This window comes from Marmota flaviventris, chromosome 15 (assembly GCF_047511675.1).
Source record: "Marmota flaviventris isolate mMarFla1 chromosome 15, mMarFla1.hap1, whole genome shotgun sequence".
In the NCBI taxonomy this organism is placed as follows: Eukaryota; Metazoa; Chordata; class Mammalia; order Rodentia; family Sciuridae; genus Marmota; species Marmota flaviventris.
In genome coordinates this window covers 34,060,424-34,084,622 of record NC_092512.1, presented here as the reverse complement: position 1 = coordinate 34,084,622, position 24,199 = coordinate 34,060,424, and the positions used below count along the sequence as shown (strand labels likewise).

The 24,199-nt window shown below is 43.0% G+C and overlaps 1 protein-coding gene across 3 annotated transcripts in view; it reads left to right on the top strand.

Annotated features, from left to right (window-relative positions):
* The first annotated feature begins 15,511 nt into the window (after window positions 1–15,511).
* Window positions 15,512–24,199, top strand: part of Baalc (BAALC binder of MAP3K1 and KLF4) — a 65,297-nt gene continuing 56,609 nt past the window's right edge. For 2 of the 3 annotated variants that reach the window (XM_027953246.2, XM_071602424.1), the window contains exon 1: window positions 15,512–15,680. In XM_027953246.2, coding sequence (XP_027809047.1) covers window positions 15,521–15,680 — 160 coding nt within the window. In that variant the 5' untranslated portion in view covers window positions 15,512–15,520. Of the gene's footprint in view, window positions 15,685–24,199 lie in introns of all 3 variants that reach the window. The other variant, XM_027953236.2, reaches the window with a different exon arrangement.

Below are 24,199 nucleotides of genomic sequence, written 5' to 3'. Positions count from 1 at the left end.
TTTCAGCCTTCACATACTTGCTTTCAATGTTTTGTTTCTGTTTTTCTGACTAGCCCTCAACAGATATACATCCCTTTTAAGACAAATCGTCATGTATAAAGCTGGCTGTGGAAAAAGACTGTGAAAGATAAAGTCTGTTCTTGGATCCAAGATGCCTCCTTTCAGGCCTCTGACCCACCACAATCATAGGAGACCCCAGGCTCCACAGCCCCTGCCAGCCTGTACGCCTTCATTCTACTACCAGGTCCTCAGGGACCACCTTCTGATAGGTAGCAATAAGTGGTCATAGACTTTGGGAAGATAAATTAATCCCCTGGTATGCTGGCTAGGTCAAGTGTTCACCTCCCAGATAACCTACCTCCTTGGCTTAGATCAACATGCTTCTTAGAAAGTCTTGGACAGAGTGGTTAACCAGTATCTTTCCATGCATGTTGGCACTGCCATCTGCTCTGTCCACACAGGGCTTAGATATTCCTTCCTCCTCTGACACTTTCTTTCCTAAGTCAGTGGGAAGGTGGAAGAAGCTCATGAGTCAGAGCAAAGTCAGACTAACATGTTCCAACATGGCACCGTGTGACAAAGGGTGGCTTCCAGAGCTGTACAGATGCTAGGAGAAATACAGCCATTCATTTTTAGCTGGTACAGAGAAACTTGTTGAATTTTCTTAGGTGGTCATTAAACTTTGCTTCAAGTAAACAAGTGTAATTTATGTTCCAGATTTTATGTACAGTTGATAATTAACAACTATCCCTTCTTCCCCTTTCTGTGGAAAAGGACTTTATGTGCTGTGACTCAGATCTCCCATAACACATATATTTCCAAGCTTAGAAATACTCTCCTAACCATACAGTTTAGTCAACCAACCCAATGCTTTAAGATAGTTCAAGATAACACGCGTGTGTCACGGGCGGATGGCTCAGTAAATGGTAACTACAGAATATTGTGCTGGATTGTATTTCCTAAAAATGGCCATAACAATCTTTTCCTCCTCACACATTCTTTTAGAACCATGCCATTCCCCCATCAAGAGGTGGAATCTACATTCCCTCCCCTTGCACCTGGATGGGCTTTTGTGATTGCCTTGCCTGGTGGAACATGGGGACATGATGCTCTGACCTTCTGATGCTAGGTCATGAAAGGTGACAGTACTTCTGTCAGCTTTCCTTCCACCCTGCTTTTCTTTGGAGCCCTGAGACTTCATGTAAAAAAAAAAAAAATCTAGCTACCCAAAGCCCACCATGATAGAAAGTCCTGAGAGCAAAATGACAGATATACACTCCAGAAGTCCTGCTATTCCGGCCATCAGAGGTTACCCAGCTGAAGTACCAGACACATGAACGAACCTTCAGATGATTCTAGCCCCAGTAACCACATAACTGCTACTGCATAAGAGAAGCCCTCACATCCACAAGGCAATAATATATTATTGTTATTGTGTTAAGTCACTAAGTTTGGGGTTCATTTGTTGTATTAGCAATGACTAACAATACCTAAGTGGATGCTAAGTGCTTTGAAGGGATTTCCTCATTTAATCCTGATTTTCCCTGAGAAAAGCATTTTTAGTCACAGTGAGGCAAAGGACCTAGACGAGGTCAAACTGTAGTGAATCTGGGATTTCAATCTGGACAGGCTGACTCTAGAGCCCAAACACCCAACCACTAGACCCTAGGCCTGCAGTATGCCCATCTCTGCTTCTCTGCTGGGTAATAGCATGTCCTCTGACTCACACTTTTATTGCCCTGTCCCCCGCAGCAGAGAAGCATCATGAGTGAGCAGGGGAGGAGACAGTTCTCTTGCATCCAGTCAATGCTGAACCCCCATATTATAGTTTTATTCCTTTAGCTTTAAGACTTTAAGTTGCTTTTTAAAAGTCTCCACCGTTGGTGGCGGTGGTGGGTGGATACCTGTTATCTCACATTAGTCACTATACTTAGCGAGGATGAGTTTATAGGACGCTTTCCTGTTGGGAGATTTTAATGGCAGCTGGAGGCAGGAAAGGGAAAGAAAAAGGAGGGAGGGAGAAAGGAAGAAAAAAAAACAGCAGAAGCAGGGAAAGACACCTAGAAGGGAAAGGATTCAGGGGAGGCTGAGGGGCTAGAAGCAAACACTCATTGTCATTCAAAAATTGTACTGGCCGTCTACACTACTCCAGGACCTTCATTCAGTTAGCTTCTGTGAATAGAGTGGAACACAATGTCCTACAGGAGCCTACTCCTCCACAGACAGAGAGGTCACAGGCTTCTTGGAAGAGGCAGCAGAGGCACTGACAAGAGTTAGCCAGGCCACAGGCAATGGAAGGCAGGCAGAGGACAGCATGAGCAAGGGCGGGGCATGGTGTCCCACAGCCTGGAGTTGTTCTGAAGAGCTGAGGGTAGAGGGCAAGTCGGGACCTCTGAGAGATGAGCCTGGCCTAGAGGTAAGATGGTCCCTGCCAGTCATTACAGTTTGGATGTTGTCCTGTGGGTGATGCAAGGCCACCAAAAGGTATTCATTCTTTTGACAATTCTACGATGTTACCTAGTATTGGTGATTGAGTTTTATTAAATAAATGCTAACTCTTGGACAAATCATTAACTCCTTCAAGGTAAGAGACTTACTGTGAAAAATTTGTATTCCCATTTATTATTTGCTCAAAATAAGGTGCAAGGGCTGGACATGGAGGTGAGATGCTGGCCCACCTCCAGGGACTCCACAGTCTGCCTGGGTAGGTACAGAAGGGGAAATACAGTCACATGCCACAAAGGGACACTTCACCTATGACACACCAGTATATAGCGGTGCTCCCCTATTTTGTGAAGATGAAAATCCTTATTGCCTAGTGATGTCCTAGCCACTACTGTCCTAGCTCAACTCCTGAATCATGCAAAAGCATAGCACATACATACAATTACATACAGTACATGCTGCTTGGTAAGGCCAGTCATGCAAAAGCATAGCACATACATACAATTACATACAGTACATGCTGCTTGGTAAGGAGAATGAAGGACTCCGCTACTTTATTTACAGTTTCTGTACTTACTAACTTTTGTCATTATTTTAGATTGTACTCCAACGTATAACAAACAAGCTTATGGTAAAGCAGTCCACCGTGTCACTCCAGAGTAGCCTCAAACATCTCACATTTAGTTCATCTCTTGATCACATTAAGGGCTAGGGATGTAGCTCAGTGGTTAGAGCCTTACTTAGCATGTGGTAGTTCTGGATACCGAGAAAAAAAGAATAAAGACATAAAAGAAGCCACATCAAGTGGTTGACCTATGTAATCATCTAGATTTGCGTAAGTACATTCTATGATATTTGCACAAGGATGAAATCACCCAATGATGTGTTTCTCAGGGTATATTCCTTTCCTCAAGTGATGCCTGGCTGTAAACAGATGATTTGGGCTATGATTGCTCTGGCCTTGAACTCTGATGGACTATTGTGGTTTGGGACCATTTTGAATCCCTTTCCCTACTCTTTCTCTTGGAGACTCCCTCCTCCCAATTTTAGAAGTGGCGCCCTTGTCTAGGCTTTAACAACCTGCACTCGTGTCCTCAGCCATAGTGATTGTCTCAGGGCTGGGCACGAGAGAACCCTGCTTTCTGGCTGAACAGGAACCTGGAATGGGTGAGGTGGGGGCAGCTACAGCCTATGGCTCCTATGACTAAGCTATGAATTCTTTTTCTAGAGAGAAAATTCAGCCCAGGCTGGCTGAATTTTCTATCAATCAACAGAAAACACAAGGAGGTATTTATTAGGAGGGGACAGTTAGGGAGCCACATATAATTGCACATCTCAAACACATGTGTTTCTGTGCGCGCGCGTGTGTGTGCGCGTGTGTGTGTGTGTGTGTGTGTGTTTGCGTGTGCACACATGTGAGTATTCCATGGCCCCTGGGCTGAATCTTGAAAGGCCAGCAGGAATTAACCAGAGTTATTCCAGGCAGAGTAGCAGGTCTCTACCTGCCTCCTAACATCAGAGCAGGTGAGATTCAAAAAGCCTTCCCGGGCCTCTGCACCTTATTCCAGTGCTTCCCCCAAACTTCTGTTGAGGAAAAACTCCTTCAGATGTTAATAGATGTCCAGAGAGAAAAACCAGTCTCCTGAGAAGAAAATTGCTCTAGTTTCTGCTGGTTTTCTCTCAGCCTTTAATATGTTAATGTGCAACCAACAATAGCATGCTTTGTCTGTAGAGCACAAATTCTGAGCTCTGTGTGGAACAGTTTTGTAAAGTTTATGAAGTGTACTTTTCATTGAGGTGTGGAGTAATAAATGATTCAGTAACTCTTAAGTCCTGCCATCCTAGGTCTAATTGGCTACACTGTTGTCAAAACAAATTACACAGCACCGAAGACAATATAAACATAATTTATAGGGGCAAACTTGTCAATGGTTCAGCCTCTCTCTGCTTTGCATATGAATGGCTTTTGGCATTAATTTGTTCATTGGAATACAGTGTAGACAGCTGGATCACTGCCATGTACAATGAGCGTGTACATGTATTATTGGTTCAGTTTGTTGAAACTTCAAACAAACAAGCCTATTTTTATTAATTATACCATGGGGATAACATTCAGCAGCTGGTTAGGGGAAGGAGAGCCAGCAAGACAGACATAGTTGTGGGGCTTCCAGTGCTGAGGAATTAGGGGGAGGTACAAACTAAATCACAAGACACGGGTTTGTGTTTTGACCCCGATTACTGGCTGTGTGATGCAATCCATGTCACTTCCCCAAGACTCACTTTTTTCATCTGTGAAATGTGAATGCTGCACATAATACCTGCTTCCTGAGGCTTCAGTGAACTAAGGCATGTGAGATTGTTTTTCATACTGGGAAGCTGTATGAGTGGGTCCATGTGATCCTTTCCCCTGTTCTGAATCAGCCTGGGTCACTTTAAGAATTCAGTCCACTCAAATTCCTCCCCATGCTGGGACTCCTAGGCAGGAAGCACTTACTGCCCAGGGGTCTTTTTGCTCTGAGCACCTCATGTTCCTGCTGAGGGTGCACCTGATGGGGACTAGGGTTAGGCCAGGCTCTCAGAGAAACAGCCCAGCTATGGGCCATGTTCTGGACACCCTTCCCCTCTCCTGTGCAAACCTCTGTCTTCTTGCACCCTTTCCATAAACTCCCTCTTGTTGAGGTAACTGAAGGGTGTGGCTGTGTCTCTTAGCTTAAAGGAGCCTGTCATGGGAAAATCTCAAGATCCCAAGGAGAGAATGGAGGTAGCTCATAGTAGGAGCTCCAAGAATGGAACTGTTGGTGTCTATGGCCTGGGGCCTGGTAGACAACAGGGGAAACTTGCAATCAAAAACAGAGCAAGGAAGCTCTTTATGTACTGATACAGAGTGATCCACAAGACATTTTCCTAATTGAAAAGTATAAGTTTTGCGATGGTATGTATAATCTGTATCATTTGTGGAGCAAATTGAAAATCATAAAATAGCTCTGAAATATTATATAGAATCTATTGACCCTAGCTGTCTGTAAGGAAGGAAGCTTGGGAGCTGGGGGTCTGTGGGCTGTGGTAGGAGAAAGAATTTCCACCAAACAATCTGCAATATTTTTTCTAAATATTTAAATCACTATTTAAACCATCAAATTAGAAAAATATATCCCCTAGCAGCTCAGGAAGCTGAGGCAGGAAGATTGAGAGTTCAAAGCCAGCCTCAGCAAAAGCAAGGTGCTAAGCAACTCAGTGAGACCCTGTCTCTAAATAAAATATAAAATAGGGCTGGGGATGTGGCTCAGTGGTTAAGTGCCCCTGCCCCTGAGTTCAATCCCCAGTACCAAAAAAAAGAAAAGAAAAATATACATTAAGAACATAGCCTATGAAGTCAATCAGTCCTGGGTTTGAAAGCTGCTCCATAATTTATTGCTGTGTTATGCTGAGCAAGCAACTCAACCTCTCTGAATTGTTTTCTCTACTATAAAAAATAGCAATGCCTATTTAGCATATAGATTCCAGCAGGTAGACCAAGTCCAGAGCCTCACCTAGCACATAATAGGCCCCCAATAAATATTCACTGGATGAATAATGAAATATCCTTTTATAGTAATTCAATTCTTGACTCTAAAATCAATTTTCCACACAACTGATTAAAAAAAAACACCAAAAATCACCAACAAGAAACAGATTATTCTCTTTGACACTGCTATTTATTATTATTAAAAAAAAATGAAAGTTGTTACCCTGCTCTGCATCAGGTACCTTGGCTTTTCTATTGGGCATTTCTGTTACTTCCCTGGGCACCTGAGTCTCCTATTAGGACCAGGAGCCCTAGTGGTACCAAAGTGCATGTCTCTCCTGTTTTCTAACATTTCATCTGGCTAAGAGGTTTCTGAGGGGGTGAAATCTACACCCTGATATCAAATGCCTTTGAGTGAAACTATTTTCTAACTTTTGCTACAGCCTCCTCCTTTCTATGGCATCTGAGGAGAAGTTCATAGAGGAAGGGTGTTTGGGTTGGGGCAGGAGGCCAGTCTGAGGAACCAGCACCAGGTTGCACAAGAACCTTCCTGGTTTCTGACAGTGAAGGCCTGGCTTTGCGAGGAGACTGCTTTCCCAAAATCTTCCTCCCAGGATGCTTCTCTGTCTCACAAGCAAATAGAATCCATCTGGGCCTCTGTCTAGATATGTTTATAGACATTTGAACAATTCAGCTTTACATCGTCCCTCCACCTAAATCAACAACAACAACCACCACCACCACCTCTTGTCACCACCTTCTTTTCTCCCTAGAACATCTGCCTGTCTTCCTGTGGGACCCCCAAAGGTACAAAGGTACATTGTTCTTTCTAACATGGGGCTTATCTAGTTAGAAAGCTGTTCTTGTCATTATTTTTTTTTAAACAATCCTGAAGTTCTATTCTTATTGGAGATGTTTTGATAGTGAAGTGCCCTGCGTTTTGACCTGTGTGATACCAGTAGATCTTCAAAATTCATTAAGTGAGTTTCTTGCTGATAATTGAGAAGACAAAATGCACATCAGTTAGCTTAACCTTCTAAGGAATCTGTCAGGAGGTAAAATCAACAATGAGGACAGTTCAGACATCCCACCAGCTAATGTGTAATTTTTACCAGCTCATTTCTCCCTGCCAGTATAGCATCCCATGCAGCACAGATGATAGAGGAAAATCAAACCACTGTTCATATTCATGGTTTGCTCCTGGATTTGGCCATATGACTGTTTGCAAGGGAGTTTTAAACCATGGAAGGACTATTTTTCACCCATTTCCAGTAAATGTTCTATTTTTCCTCAATTTTGGACAGGATTATTCACAGCATAGACACTGCTTAGAACTGGAAAATTCCTCCCAGCATCCTTAATAATCTTTGTTCCACCCTCAACCCCCATGACTTACAGGAGAGCGCACGTAGATTTCCCACAATGGGGCTGTCATTCAAGAGGTCCTCACAGACTTTCCACTGGGCCCTGTGGTATAGCTGCTCATTAGATGTGTGAGGTCACTGGTCCCAGGGAGACTGGTGTTATAATTGAGAGGATGGACTTTGGTGTCCTGTAGACCTGGGTTTCAATCCTGGCTTTGGTGTTTGGAGTCGACATTGGACAAGTCATGGGACTCATTAGGACTGCATAACTATTAGCTATTAGTCACTGAAGCAGGTACCATGGATTTCTGAACACAGATTTATTTGCAGAGGTGGGAACAAAAACAATTCTGATGCTTGATTCAATTATCCCCCAATTCAGGCAGAGTCAGCTCAACCCACCCTGCCAGGCAGCATCCTAGGAGCTTCATGTCTGTGGACACCACTCATCTCAAGATCCTCCACGAGCTACCTCTGCTTCTTTCCCATCAGCTGATGCACTGGGCTCTCCCTGGAGGCCCTGTTTTCACTTGGGTAATTAAAAGACCTGGTTGTCTGCCCTGCTCATTTTCCCCATGTCCCTACTTACTTTAATCAGGAAGTCATGTTTGTCACTTAGGATAAGGCAATTACTCTTCTGGTGACTGAAGACCAGCAAAAAGCACACTGAACCTCATTTCTACATTTACGTTATGAGGACAGGATGGAGCCTCTCACTCCTCTCCTACTCTGTCTCTTATCTGTCCTAAGCATCCATCACAATAGCCACAACGGAAATGGCATCTCCGTCCCATGCTGAATCCAGTGCTTCCTATGGACTGATTGTCCGTGTTCCTCTCAATCTCATATGTTGATGCCAAAATCCCTAACAAGAGGGTATTTGGAGATGAGGGCTTTGGGAGGTAACTAGAGCATGAGGGTGGACCTCTCATGAATAGGATTAGTGCCTGTTAAGGGGATGAAAAGACCAGCGCTCCCTCCCCACTCTATGAGCATACAACAAGATGGTCATCTCAAAACCAGGGAGAGGGTCCTCACCAAACTGGATCTGCCTGCATCTTGATCTTGGACTTTCCAGCCTCCAGAACTGTGAGAAATTTCCCAGCCAATGGTATATTTGTTATAGCAGCCCAAATGGACTGAGACAGTGTTCATCATTCTCACACATATGTTTACAATTTTACTACATACTCATCTATTAATACCAAGAATCTTTGCCAGCTTTGATGCTGATCTACATGGGATTACACTGCTATACATACTCATAGACATGCACACATCACAAATAAGTCTTTATATTCTCATATAGCATTATTATATATACACATTATTTCCTATTTTGTCAAGTAGTAATAAATCTTCTATAAAACCTTCCTGGACAAAAAAAAAAAAAAAAAAAAAAATCATCACTGCTTCCCTGAGCCCAGCCGTGGTGTGGTCTGACTGCATGCACAACTACAACTAACAGCCTGGCTTATCCCAAGAAGTGACAGAATGAGTTTTCTGCAAGGGTTTTGTTGTTGTTGTTGTTCAGAGCAAGAAGCTCAATTATTTGACGACTTTGTGCTACATGAACATTTCTGAGAGCCTTCAAGAGCTCCAGGAAACAGTTTGCCTTCAAGATGCAGGCACGGTCAGAGGTGAGAAGAACATTCTGTTCTACACCTCGAGCTTTGCCTGAGAAACCCAAGCCTGTATTCCTGTACTCTTGGCATTGTGAGATAGCAATCTTCCGCCAAAAGCATCAGCCAAAATTGTATTATTTTTTGTAGTATGAGGGACTGAACCCAGAGCCTCATACATGCCAAGCAAATGCTCTATCATTAAGATAGACATCCAAAATCTTTTGTATTCTATTTCAGTTACTCTCTTTTCATCAGATTATATTCCTACAAGTGCCCTATTGATTCTCATACTGAGCTTTAGATTTACTGAATTGTTATATTCTGAAAGTGTGGATTCCCTCCCTCCCCCAAATTCATGTTGAAACTTAATCTCCAGTGTGATACTACTGAGAGGTGGAGTCTTTGGGAAAGTGATTAAATCACAAGGGATTAAGTCCAATCCTCATGAATGGGATTAGAGCCTATATAAAAGAGATTAAAGATGGTCAGCTAGCCCTTCCAGTCTCTTCTACCATATGAGGACATGGCAAGAAGGTACTATCTTGGAAGCAGAAAGCAACCCTAACCAGACACTGAATCTGTGGACACCTTGATCTTAGACTTCTCAGCCTTCAGAGCCATGAAAAAATCAATTTGTTGTTTGCAAATTAGCCAGCCTATTTTGTTATAGCAGCAAGAATGGACAAACATGCATGCTGTCAAAATCTTAATGGGCATGTACACAGAGAGCTGATATGTAGCTGATTTGAAGAGATACTGCTCTTCAAAAATGCTGTACAAATACATGGAGCCATAAAAAATGCTCTTTCTCCAAGCAGGGGGAGAAATTTATAGTCTGCTCTTTCTAAGAGAAGTGAGATTCCCTGTTTATGAACTAAGAAATCTAGACTCTAATTTTTCTGTTCCCGACATTTATAGTACCCTTTAGTAAGTTACTCAAAATTTCTTTGTCCCAGTAGAAGAGAAAGCATAGAGGACAGTATTATGAAACTCACCCCGTACAATGTTAGATGAAACAGAAAGTGATGGTTCTAAAGGTCTTGAGAGAACAAAATGGGTTATTCATTACATTATAATCAATGAGCTCGCACTACACCAGAAAGTAAAATAAAGTCAGAGATGTGAAAACATCAGGAACTGCTTTGTCCAATGTTTTAATCTGAGATATGATAAAGCATGATAAAGTTTTAATTTGGGGTATGATAATGCTACAGAACATTAAGTTAGCCACTGAAAGATTCTGAAAAGTTTTATTATCATGCAAAGAACTTGCTAATCTCTCTAGCATTAATTTTAAGGAGCTGGCTACTCTTATGAGAATTATTTGGTTTAAAAATTGCTAAGTGGAGGAAGAATTAACTATACAGTATTTAGTTTCCCATTGAAATTTCATTTCCTATATAAATGTTCTGTGGTAACATATCCAATTTCTTTCTGCAAAATTCCCTATTTTTTTCTAGCCTCCTAAACCAAATTTTTTAAAAATTTATTTATCCTCTTGCTATTTTAATATCTCAGTTTTCCTTTCTCAGTTCCACCATGTTGGTCAAAACGTTTACCTCATCTCTCTGCATCCCCTGAATTCTAGGTGTACCATTCATTTTCTGGGAGATGCAGTTATTCTTTAAAGGGAAGAGATGCATGAATGGCTCCTGTCAAGTGACACTTTCTGACTTTTTTCCTCCAGAAATGGGGAGTGGAATCACTGTTGTGCTTGGGGTGCTGACTTTGGCTTCTCTTCCTTTACAACTAAATTACAATTTATAGATTGATGTAGATTGATGTAGAGGTATCATCCAGACAAGATCAGGGAACTTGGGATGCTGCTCAGTGGAATTGCTTTCACTCCTCTAGGGGGAGGGCTGGGGCTCCGATTCTGGCATGCTCCCTGAAACTGGAGCAGTGGGGTGGCACTAGCTGAGGTTGGGCATTCAGGACTGAAAGGACATACAGGAGTCTACTTGGCACTGGCCCAGAATTATTGCTTCTATTGTACCTTATTTGTACTATTTCTTTTCTGGGAAATATTGAAGCCTGTAAGGCAGCAAATCAATCATTATTCCTTTTAAATGACTGTTCTGAAGGCAGGTTAGGTTCCTGCTGAGACTTCTGTCTACCTTACCAAAGTTCTCCTTTTTCACAATGGTTGGGCTGAGCCCACTGATACAAGGCCACAGAAGTGAGACCTTGGAGGTAGAAGGGTTTTGTGCCCTAAGGCTTCATTCCTGTTTCCATAGAAACAAGCCAAGGGTGGCACCCACTATAGGGGGTCTTAAAGCCACATATGCTTTGGAGAATCCCATCCCATAACACACACCACTCAACAATAGTTTTTATAGACATAATTTACTTCACTGTTTTGGAGGGTTTTGACAAAGGCTTTTCAATCCCCTTTTGATTATGTTTTTGCTTTCACACTTAATGGAAAACGATGACCAATTCAAGTCAGTCAAATTAAAGACTCTGAACAGATGAATTAAGATATTTTTTCACATCTATTACGTTTTTTACATATTAACATTTAATTTATTAAATGATTCCTTAGGATTTGGGAGAAAATTCAATTTCAACTAGGGAACTATAATTTTAAAAAGCACAGCTGTGACTTCAGCTCTGCAGAGGTCACTATACTCTGACTTTGGGAAATTCCAGAAAATTCTCTGAGCTGTAATTTCCTAGCTGGTAAACAAAGAACAACCAACCATCTGCCAAGTTCAAAAATTCTCTAGATACCTGGGTACAGGGATGCACATGTATAATGCCAACAACTGGGGAGGCCAAGGCAGAAGGATCGAAAATCCAAGGCCAGTCTCAGCAACTTAGTAAGACCCTCAGCAACACAGTGAGACCCTCTCTCCAAATAAAAACCAAAAAGGGCTAGGGATGTAGCTCACTGGTAAAGCACTCCTGGGTTCAATTCCTGGCACCAAAAGAATAAAAGTAAAATAAATTTAAAAAAAAAAATCTCTGAATCTATTGTGTTATATTCTTGCAAGAAGAAATTCTATGGAAAAAAACAGAATGTTGTATTGTCAATGATGATTATGTAGGATTGGTAGTAAGAACTTCTATTTGCAGGAAGGTTGTCAGTAGTAACATCAGGAAGGAAAAAAGAGGAAAAAGAAAAATGACTACCATTTATCAAATTTTTGCAACACTGTCAAACAAATTCCAAGACCTTTTCACATACGTACACAATTATTTCCATTTACAGATGTGAAAACTGGCACAGATAGGTTAAATAATCTGCCCAAGGCCATCCAATTGTTAAGTGGCAGAGTCAAGCCTTAAAGTCAAAGGGATTCTAGAACTTACACTCAATCACATCCCTGTATTACTTCTTGTTATTCATCAATTACACAAATGTTTGATGGACGCTGATTATAGGAAGACATTGAATTAATTCCACCTGAAGATCCCAAGATGAATGAGACAATGTCCTTTTCCTCAAGAAGCTTAAAATATACATGGCAGATACTCAGAAGTATGTGTGGAATGAGTGACTACTCTTAACCTAAGCTCTTTGACAGCCATCCCTTCTGTTCTGAAATGTTAGTGATTCCATTCAAATCAAGGCAAGGACAGCTATTTGTGGAAGGGATGCATGGATGGACCTTGGACTTAAGGGCCCACAAGGACACATGCAAGAATCCTGGAGAGCAGTCCTAAACTGGTGGTAGAAAGAATAGTGGGTGGGTCAGTTCTGCCTGCTCTGCCATTTTCAGTACACAGAACTCCAAAGATGAAATTTTAACAGAGAATTTGAATTGGAACCTGGCCATACAGGTCATTCTGAAGAAAACCTGTCAAGGTAAAAAGACAGAATATGTTTTACTTAAGTTTGCTAATTTGCTTTATAACTTCTGAAATATAGATGGGTGGTATATGGCTTTCCATGTATCCTCTTCTCCAGGAAAAAAAAAAAAAACAACAACCCAAAAAAACCCTAGTGTATGATAATCTATGTACCTAATTTAAAAGTGAAACTTTAACAAAAATAATAAAACAATTATAACAATATATTGATAATAAGACAGCCCAAGATGTGTGCTAAGTGACCAATGGGCAGTGTATTAGCCAGGTTCTTGTTACTGTAACAGATAACTAAGATAATTTATAAGGAAAAAACTTTCATGGTGGCTCAGTTTTAGAGGTTTTAGTCCCTGATTCATTGGTCCTGTGGCAAGGTGGCCCATCATGGTAGGAGTATTTGGTAGAGCAAGCCATTCATCTCACGCAAGGAAGTAAAAGAAGAGGAAGAGACTGGTGTCCCGGTACCTTCTTCAAGGGCATGCCTCCAATGACCAGAAGACCTCCCACTATATTTCATCTCTTCAGGTTTCTGCTACTTCCTAATAGTGTCAATATGGTCCTAAGCCTTTAACATATGGGGCTTTGGGGATCATTTTGAATCAAACTATAGCAGGCAGGTAGTATATACAGGATGAATACACTGGATAAAGGGGTGATTCAGGTCCCAGGCAGGACAGAGTGGGATGGCACGAAATTTCATCATGCTACTCAGAATGGTGCACAGTTTGAAATTTATGAGTTGTTTCTGGAATTTTCTATATAAAAATTTTGGAATTCAGTAGACTGTGGGTAAATGAACAGAGAAAGCAAAACCAATATTCCTTTCCACCTACCATTTCCAGATCTCTCCAAGTCAGTATGTTTACCTCTGATATTTCCTTCCTCTGTAATTGGCAATCCTACTAACTCAAAAGATTGTATCCTCCAACATCATTTTTCTTTCTAGGAGCCTCCAGAATACCCTCTAGGTTCTGTGTGCACCCATTTTCCATTTGCCTCTGGAGTGATGGTTTCCTAAAGCAGATCTGATGTTGGCAGTGTGTGGCTTAAAGCCTTCCAGCATTTCTTGGGGTTTTGTTTGTTTGTTTTAAAGAAAAAAGTTCAAATCTTTTTCTATGGTCCTTTCCACCCCTGTATCAGGCTCCGGCCTATTCAATCTCACATCACATTCATTTGGATTCCTTTTCTCACCAGGCCCTTGCTCCAGGACTTTCTTTCATTTTCTGGAACTCCCTGAGCATCTTCCAACTGAGGCACTCTTTCTATTCTGACTGGTTTCTCTCATATGGACTCTGATCTCAGCATGAGGAGGAGGAACCCCTGGTCTTGATCCCATAAGTCTGTGCTCCCCAGATTCTTGTTAGTACCCATCTCAAGGGCCTCTTACAGCTCCAACCCAAGCTTTCAGGATTGAATTACAATAATTAAAGTGAATTTCATTACTACAAAAGAATACTTCATTATTCCTCCAGTGACTATTGGGGGCCTATTTAGTATGTGCCTGGTTAAGCTCTGGACTTGGCCTACCTACTGGATTCTACATGCTAAATATTATATACATTGTCCTCTGATGTACATTCTACACATTGTGTAGGATATAATGAGTAGTATACCTTTACGTTGTGTTTTGTATACTTTGCTGTGTTAAATAGAATGTTACAATCTACATACAATAAGTATTATACATGATTAATTATATTGCTAATTATATGTACTACAACAATGTTTCACCACAATAAGAATTTAGCAAACATACATTGAATAAATGAATATGATATTTAACACCATATTCTACTCTAGGAATGACTAGTCATTGAGGATTTATTCTTCCAAACTCTTCACCTTTCCCATCCCTCTAGGATGGTTTCCTTCTTTTACCTCCTGTTCTAGGTTCTTTGTACAGATAAATTCAGAAGCTTATTCAAGTCTGAGCTCTAGGTCTGAACCCATGTGGACTTTAGAGTGTACCAGAGAAAGAAAGGCTGAATATGGGTGGTGGAATTGTGGAACTAGTCAAGGCCACTCCTGGGCTTGGAGGGAACCCTGCCACGATTCCCACATCACCCAGGGAGGGGTCCTGGTGATCTTTTTTTTCCCCTTGAGAACAAACTTCAGAGAATCATGAAGTTGCAGAACTGCAAGGGGTGTTATAGACGGGGTGTTGCCCAATTCTCTGAAATCATAGGTCCTATTCCCCAAACCAGCCAAGATAGGGCACTCACTCTTCTGAATTCTTGGTGGCCACACTGTCTCCCCAGTTTCCTAGGATTGTATCCAGCTCCACTGCTTTTAGAACAAGTGGCCAGAAAGCTTGTGAGCCCCTTTCTAGAAAAGAAGGGAGGGAGCAAGGGAGGAAGGAAGGAAGGACAAGTAGGTGGGTGGGTGGATTATGCGTGAAGGGATAGTCGCCTGGGAACCATAATCCAGGCAGGCGGGGTTGTGTCCCTCCCGGGACCCTCCTCTCGCTGCTGGCTGCTGCGGTGGCTCCCACACCCAGGCCTGCTCCCGAGCACTTAGGAAGGGGGTAGAGAGCGGGGATTTGGGACCGGGTGGGGGGAGAACTGGGAGGGAAGAGGTAAGGGGAGGTGGGGAGGGGGAGGGCCTCAAAGCCGAGAGGAGGCGCAGCAGGCGCTGCAGGAGCTCCGCGCGGGCTCCGAAGCGATGTCGCTGCTGCCACCTTCCCTCGGGCCGGGGCTGCGCCGCCCGGGCTGAGCCACAGCGCCAGCAGCTAGCCGAGTGGCCGCCGGGCAAGATCACAGCGCGGGAGGATGGGCTGCGGCGGGAGCAGGGCTGATGCCATCGAGCCCCGCTACTACGAGAGCTGGACCCGGGAGACAGAGTCCACCTGGCTCACCTACACCGACTCGGACGCGCAGCCCAGTGCCGCTGGCCCTGACACTGGCCCCGAGGCCGGTGGCCTGCACACGGGTGAGTGAGCCTGCAGACCCCCGCCTGGCAGCCCTCCCGGAGTCTGCGCCGCGGCCCTGGCCACCCAGAGAGAAGCTAGAGGGGTCCAGGCGGCAGGGGAAGCAAAGGACCCTTATGAACCGATGGGGGAGGGGGACAGTGACAGGACCTGCCCACTCAAGCTGGGGTGTGGGATCGGGATCGACAGGAGCCGCTTACAGAGGGCTGAGCTAATCCCCCGAGCTTCCCACCAACCCAACGCTTCTTTGCCTTGGGGAGGGATGGGGAGGGATGGGTGGGAGGATTTACCATCTGGTCCATACGCCTACCTCACAGCCCACACCACATCTCCCACCCGACCCGGTTTGCCTTTGCCTAGCTCTGGTCCAGCTTCCTCTCTGGCCACCTGCGTACCCAGTGGTTTCATCCACTGGCCACCTGGCCCCTCTCCTTTGATTTATAGACAAGACACCGGAGTAGGATCGCCTGGGTGGAGTCTTGTTGCTTCCCTAATCCTTCCTGTTGGGCTTCCAAAATCAGGGCCAAATAAATGCATGCCTACCCTATTACTTTAACTTACTTTTCAGGCAGTTATTTAACAGTGAAGAACTTCTTTCCCTACCCCCTGTCGTCTCAATATAAGACAGGGCATAAATTTTTTTTTGACTACAAATTGAATACTCTTACCTAGGTCATTCTCCAGCCACCAGAAATCTGATAGGATTTGCAAAGAACTTTCTAGTCCACTCACAACAAAGGATTTTTTTTTTTTTCAAGCAAACTCTAATAACTACAGAGATGAAAACTGTTGCTATGTATTAAACTTTGATCATAAATGTGTTGGTGACACTAAAAAGAAAAAAAATCATTGCTTATTACATGGATGATGTCAAAAGCCAGATTGATATTTGGATTTAAAAAGTTTTGTTTTCTGACTGCTTTATATAGGCATTTTTGAATGATGAAATTTAAAATTTAAAAATAGGGTTAATTTGAAGCATAATGTGTATTTTATGGAGGAAGAAAAAAATGTAAACTACTTTTGAGACTAATAACGCTAAATCAATGCCTCTTAAATTAAGAGCTGCCATGTTAGCCTTGAGGATAGGACTCTTCATCTTTTAGGACCAATGCTGGTTTTGTTTAAACAAGATGGGGTTGGCTGTGTTGCCCAGGCTGGCCTTGGACTCCTGGGCTGAAATGAATCTCTTGCCTCAGCTTATTCAGTAGTTGGGACTCTGGGCATGTGCCTGGCCTGGCTCCTTTTTCCACATAAGAAAATTCACACCCCACCTCCCCACCCCCACCCCCGTTTTTTTTTTTTTTTTTTAAACTGAGAACAGTCTGTGAAAGCTGTCAGAACACTGGATTTCTCTCTAAATTTCCTGACTCAGAGAAGCAATCATAACAATTATTTTGTGTGGCCAATGCTTTCATCAAGTTTCCAGATGGTGTGTTGGTCACATTCAGTGTCAAGATGAAGATAAGACATGAGCCTCTAAAGGGACTTGTACACTTTGGATGTAAAAGTATTTCCCAAGGAAGTAGTGGTACTTCTCTGCAGAGTTCAAGGCCAGGGCTGCACGGCAAGGAAATAAGATTGAAAAGATCTGGCATGAAAAAGAACAAAGTACAGCTTCAGAGAACGGTTGCCTTGGTGACTGGCCCTGTATGGTGTGAGAAAGGGGGGGGGGGGTGAGAGGGAGGGAGGGAGGGAGAGAATGGATTTGAGAGTTGTTATGGACTGGATAAATATGTACATACATGTTCCTCAAGTCTTTCCCAACATTCATTCACTTATTTCTCTGCCATCCTAACTCAGATCCCATCCATCAGGAGATCTGATCCCTGCAACAGGTGGGGACTGGGACAGGCACGCTGTTCATGGAACTTTGCCAAACATGGGACAGTCTTGCCAGGCGGACAGTCCCGAAGATGGATTCAGCTGCAGCTCCAGGACAGCACTCAAATTGGCCAGACTCTTAGATGGGCAGCAGCATTTCAATTCCCTAGAAATTCCCATCAGCCTTGGAGTAGAGGAACATTTCTGAAGACAGAGGTTGAGCCAAGGCTTCCCTTGGAGTACACTGGTATTCTTGGGGGTCTCTGGAAGAGTGGCTTGATTCCTGTGGCTTTACAGCCTGGAAACTGGTCATCTTCAGTCAGTGGGACATCTGAGAAAACTACAAATCTCCTGGATTTCTGCCACCCTGGGAAATTAGCTTGGATTCTTTATTTATTTTATTTTCCTTTCTGCCACCTCCTCCTGCTTCACCTAGTCCCACCAGTGCTTTAGCCATGAATTTAATCCCATTAGGGGACACCTAAGGACCTTGGTGACTATATGGTCATAGGAAGCTAGAAGATCAGTTTTTCCTGTTCCTAGCAGTCCGTTTCTGTTGGAGGGGGGGACAAATGGAAGTACTGGATTCAGGAGAGTCCAGATTGTTAAAAAAAAAAAAAAAAAAATCAACCCAGTCCAGTCCAATGGTTTTGCAGTGGATTTTAGAGCTAGAGAGGGTCTCTGGAAGTGATATACCCAAGCAAATGGACTCTTGGTGAACTGTCCCAGTCTGCACACTACCTCAACCACTTCAAAGCTCTTACTTACTTCTGGTACCCTTAGTCCTCAAGAACCCTTTCTTTCTGGGCCCCAGTTACTCTCCTTTATTGTCAAATTGAAATCACCTTTCTTCTGGCTACCTTAACCTCAGGACCATAGAAGGTAGGGAATGGACCTAACTCTTCTTTGTGTCTTCTATGCTTAGCACAGGTGTGACACAGGTTGGTGTCTCATGAAGATTTTCTGAATGAGCAGGTGCTCTGTACAAACCTGCCCTTAATTCCCATGTGCTCTTCCTAGATGCCCCCTCTTTAGTTCTTCCCTATAGTGCTTGCTGTTGAACTTCCCCACTTAAATCTGTTTAACCTCAGTCCCTCCAAGTACCTTTCTGATCCCATAGCTGCTGTTAAAACAAACAGGAAAGCCTCTGCCCAACTTTATCACACTCTGCTGCAACATCTGGCCCAGCCTCAAAACTCCATAGGTCTCCACACCCCAATTCCATAGCCATGTCTACTGAAAAACTCCAATAGGCATATCTGCTTTGAAATCCCACTTTAATTTTTCATACTCTATCCAGATTGAGGGTGTATCATATGACAGTGTTCAGTAAAAATTTGTTGAATTAATTCTGCACTTCACTGTGGGGCAGGGAGCATGTTTTCACTTCTATGAAGGAAGGAGTGTCTTGTCTCTCCTCCTCACTCAAAAAGTGATCCTAAGCCCCTGGTCCCTGTGCTTGGAGATCATCTCCACTTGCTAGCAGAACTGAATTAAATTTTTAGATTTGACTATTATGTAGGCTAGAATTTAAAACTTAGCTGAAGCCAGTGTCTGATATCCATTATGTCTCTATTACCAAGATCAGGCTCTCCGACAAAGAAGGAAATTAAATTGGTCTGACATGACTTAATCCTCATAAAATCAGTTTGCTGGTCTGATTTTTACTTCTGTTGTCAGATGGGAATCTCCAAGGAGAAGGGGAGTCTGAGTTTGCTGTGACCTAGCCATTCCATACATTAGTAACTTCCTAGCTTTGTCTCACTTTAATTGCAAGTCCCTTTTTAAAATTTCCACATATTCCCCTTAGGCTTTTCTCTAATATCTCCAGAGAATACAACATTTCAAATTATTATCGTATGAAAATTCTCTTAGTTTAAGGAAGTTTGAAGAATTAGAGACAGCAAAATGATTTACCTAAATAAAAGTCAAATAATATGACAAGCATTTAATAATTACTATTAGCTAACATTTATTGACAACTGATCAGGGGCCAGGCAGTGTACTTGGCAGTTTATGTCAATCATATTATTTAATGTTTACACCCAGGATAAGATAGGAACTGTTACCACCTTCCTTTTTACAAAAGGGATTGAGATTTAGAGTTGAGTAACTTTTCCAGCTCAGGACTGGGATCCAACTGATTCCAAAGCCCACACTCCTAACTACTGCCTTTCTTGTTCATAGAGATTTGTTATAAGATTCTCTGTTGGCAGTTGATGGTACTCAAAAGTTTAGTACATCCTCTAGATGGTCCAGTCTCTCTGACCACACAATTTTCTCTGCATTGTCCCTGAGATATCCCATCGATATCTCTTCCCTAGGACAGGGGGTCTTCCCATGCCATTGCAGAGCATCTTCCCTGCGATTTCCACCTGGTGAAATCTGAACTTATATGATTAAGTCTTGAACAATTAGCTCCTTTCAATCCTTGAAGATGCTTTCCATCTCCTCTAACCTCCTCCAGGCCAGACACATGCAGTTCCTTAATCATTTCTCATGTCTCTTGTGGGCCTGACCATATTCCTATACACATACCACTAGGTTTGTCAAAGTCTTTCCAGATACAAGGGACCTAGGGTAACTCCAAACTCCTGCTGTCAGCTCAACAGCAGAGGGCACTTGGAACATTCTAAAGTGGCCACAGAAGGAACCTCTCTCCTCCTGCAGGTAAAATCAGGTTAGGATTGTTTTTCTGTTCTTGTTGTTGCCATATTACCTTGATGACTCACACTAAGCTTGGGTTTTTTTAAAACCCTTAGATTTTTTTTTCTAATTCAATTGGAGTTCTGTGACATTAGGGACATTGTATTTTCCCTGCTATATTCCCAGCACCTGGGACAGTGACTGGAATATAAGTGGCACTCAATAAATATTGAATTAGTTTTTTTTCCCCCCTGTGAATCTTGCATCAGAACTATTGGTTTCAGTAACCACCAGTTGGGATTTTTGCATTTTTTCCTGTTAAAATTCAACTTGTTAGTTTCCCTTCAGTGTTTAAAATTGCTGATGTTGATTCATGTTATAGTGCTATAAAGAGAATATTCCAGGTTTATTTTTTTCCCCTGTGTTGACAGACTAAAGATGAAATACATTTGCTCTTCTGTTCCTTCAATAGACGTTTGGCACAAAGATAAAGTCAAGAAACATATCTTACCTAAGAGGTTAATAATGCAGGAGACACAGACACAAAAGTGAACAAACTTCAGGTCAGCATGGAACTGGAACAGCATGAAGGGAAAGTGTTGGAGGTGTCAGAGGACCAAGCAATTCATTCTGCCTGGGAAGGAGGTAGTGCATGTACAGACATATGCAGTAGCCCAGCTCAGGAAGTAGGTGTTTCTGAGCCCTTTCCTACTGGGAGAGGTTGAGGAAGGCAGCTCAGGTCATGAGAATGCCTGGGCTTCCTGAGGGACAACCCCCACCCCCATTCCCTTCTATATAATAGTTACCCCTTGTGGTTATATTTTATAATACTTAATGACCAATGTCTGCTACCCTTAAGGATGGCTGTCAGGTTAGGTAAGGGGCCTTTTCATTCACCATTGTATCCCTGTGTCTGGCTATGGTATCACCTTAAGTGAGCTAGCTCTTTTGAATAATCTCCTAAAATTTTTATGTGTCTATTTTTTTCCCCTGTAGACCTCAGAGCTGATGAAATCTTTTCTCATCCGTTCCATCTGCTCATCTTTTTTTGGGTTCTTGTCCACATGATTGGTTACATAGTCAGAAAAATGTCCCAACTGCCTCATGCCCCTTTTCCAAACACCAGCCTTTCTATTATAAGGGTTGTTTTGCAAAAATCACTAAAAGAAACAGGTGGCAACCGTGCAGTTTATGAAGTTTTAGAAAGTCTCACATCCTCATGGCCCTTGTCTCCCAGGCAGAGCATCCACAGCCTGCCCTGGGAGCCCAGACATGGCACTCACTGGATCACATTGCCCAAGCTTGCTCGTGCTCTGCCTGTCCAGGTAGGCTGTGAGCTCTTCCACCTTACCAATGTCTGCATGCCTGCCATCTACCACACATTTGTTGAATGGCTATGAAAATGAGTAAATGGATTAATGAGAGAGCTATGCAAATGAAGCTTGGTCTGTCTTATAACCTCTTTCCTCTCATCTTGGATGTTCTTGTCTTAGACATTTGGTCCATTAAACCTTGCCTTTGTTGTTTACAAGAAAGGCAATTCTGACTCTAATCTGAGATGAGTTTAAGGTGACTCCATGGCTGGGTATAAGAGCTTCCTAAGTGCATTTCAGAAACCCTCTGATGGTTGAGGACCTGGTAGGAATGATAGACTCCTCTCAGACATCTAGGGGTCTTTTCCTGGCCTGCCCTGTGCTCAGCAATGCCTCAGACTGGACCCCTCAAGGACCTGCTTTCACTCTAGGGTCTGTGCCCTATGACCCATAGCACCTTCCTGCAGATAAGACCATTTGGCTTATTAGAGAACTTGGGTGTCTGAACCTGTTGGTCTTGGTAGGCATTACCCGCAGCCTCTACCTATTTCCAACAGACCAGTTGGATTCTGTTGCAAAATTCTGTCCCTGCCAGGACTCCCACAGAGCTTCTCTGGCCATTCTGAGCATCACCTGGCTCCCATCTAGAGTGCAGATTTGATGGGTATACCCCGTACCTTAGTCCAAATTGTGATCTAGCCCTTCTAGTTTAGCTACCAGGACCCCTTACTTCTTCCCATGTTCTCCTCCCCCTCTGCCCCACACCTAACCATCTCCATCCAGTGTGGATGAAATTCTTTTAGAATGTTGCTATGGACTGAGTTGTGTCCACTGCAGCTCCACCCAAAATTCATACATTGAAGTCCTGAACCCCAACATAACAATATGACCTAATTTGGGGATAGTCTTTATAGCAGCAATCAAATTAAAATGAAGTCATTAAGGTTCTACTCCAGTACAACTGGTGTCCTGAGATTGGGCATATTTCCTTGACATTGAGAGTGAAATAGCTTTTATTGATTATCTACTATATGTGAGAATTTTCCTTTTGGATATCAGTTCACATTACTCTCCAAAGTAACCTCATAAACCATTGTTATAACCATTACTTGGATGAGGAAACCTTAGTTTCAGTGAGCTTCAGGAACTGAGTAAGATCACCCAGCTAAGAAGTGAAAAAGCCTACATGGGAATTCATCCCTCATTTCTAAACCCAGGCCGTGTCCATTGTACTGAAACTGCTAAACATGCATTTAGTACCTTCCTCCACCCATCTGTCTGGTGTGGGAGCCTTCTGCCAGTACTTCCAGGGCTGAGGACATGAATTTGCAGCTCAATGGCACTTAGGCCACCTCCTCCTCGCTGTGCTAGTCTCTGCAGAGCAGGGATGCTCTGAGAATCAGCTAGATCCCAATCACCTGGGGTGCCTGGTAAAGATGGACAGAGTAACATAGTCTGTGGTTTCAAATGCAATTCATGTTCTTTATAAATTTTTAAGAAGTCTAGAAAAACATGCAGGAGAAAACACCACCTCTGTCAGCTTCTAGGCTTCATCCCTCAGATCCTGCACCTGGTTGTAGACTTACATGGTGCATTTGATATGGATGATGTTTAAAGTTCAGGAGGTGTGGGGAAATCTCCCAAAGTATTTGGGAGCTCAAGGGTCAAGAAAAAATATTGTTTCTCCTGGGTTTAGGAAAATATTTGGAGAGAGCAGGAGCCAAATTCTCATTTGAATGGAGGAAGATCAAGGAAAAAATGGCCCTGGATAAGTGAAGGGACTTTTCTCCCTTTATTTTTTCCATACTGAGCAAATGTAGTTGAATTCAGCTACTCTCTGCTGACAGCAGCCAGAGGCTGTGAGCCTTATGTGGAAAGGCTCCAGGCACCATTGGCCAGTTACACAGTTAATATTTATTATGATAAATACGTACTGTGTGAATGTGGTTCCTCTTATGCCACCTCAACCCCCTGAAAATGGGTTTGGGTTTGTGCTGAGCACGCAGTCTTATATTCTATCCAGCAGTTTTCTGGAATGTACAATCCTTTTACAGATATTGAGGCATAGCCTTTGCATGCATGCATATAGGGGGTTTGGGTGTAGGGACCAGTTCCCTATCTTAGTTTCAAATGCCCATGAAGTCAAGCAGGTTGGCTTTCTAGTATTCCAGCTGGCCTCACTCCATATGCACTGTGTCTGTGGGTCCAATCGACTAAGTATGGAGTGTCTACCTACATCTTGTCATGTGGCTTTTGTGTAAGGAAGTAAAACCAGAAGCCTGAGTAGGTTGTTCTTAATCTGGCTCCATCTGCTTTCCAAATGGTACAAATTTTTCCGAGATTCTAGGATTAGGTTCCCTATTAACCTTCATTGGTGGCAATATTGTGAGTTCTGGTTTTTTCCTCTGTGACTTCTTGGGCATTTTGGTGGGTAGTTAGGCAAAGGTGAGTCAGTGGCAGCTGGTCTGATGTCCTTTGGCTGGGAAGTCCCACCCAGAACCTTTTGACCTTCTCCAAGCCATTACACTAGGCTTTGATGTAGCCACAACCCCAGGACCATGCCGGATCTGGTCTGATTAAACTTCCCACACTTCTTCACTAATGAGCCAGTTTCTCCTTGCTCATTCCAGCCTCAAGTCCTCGGGTGTCTCTCTGCTCTCTTAATCCAACACTATCCATGCTACTTTCCTTGGAGGCAGGATAGTTCTTCAGTTAAGGAATCTGACTTGAACAATGGA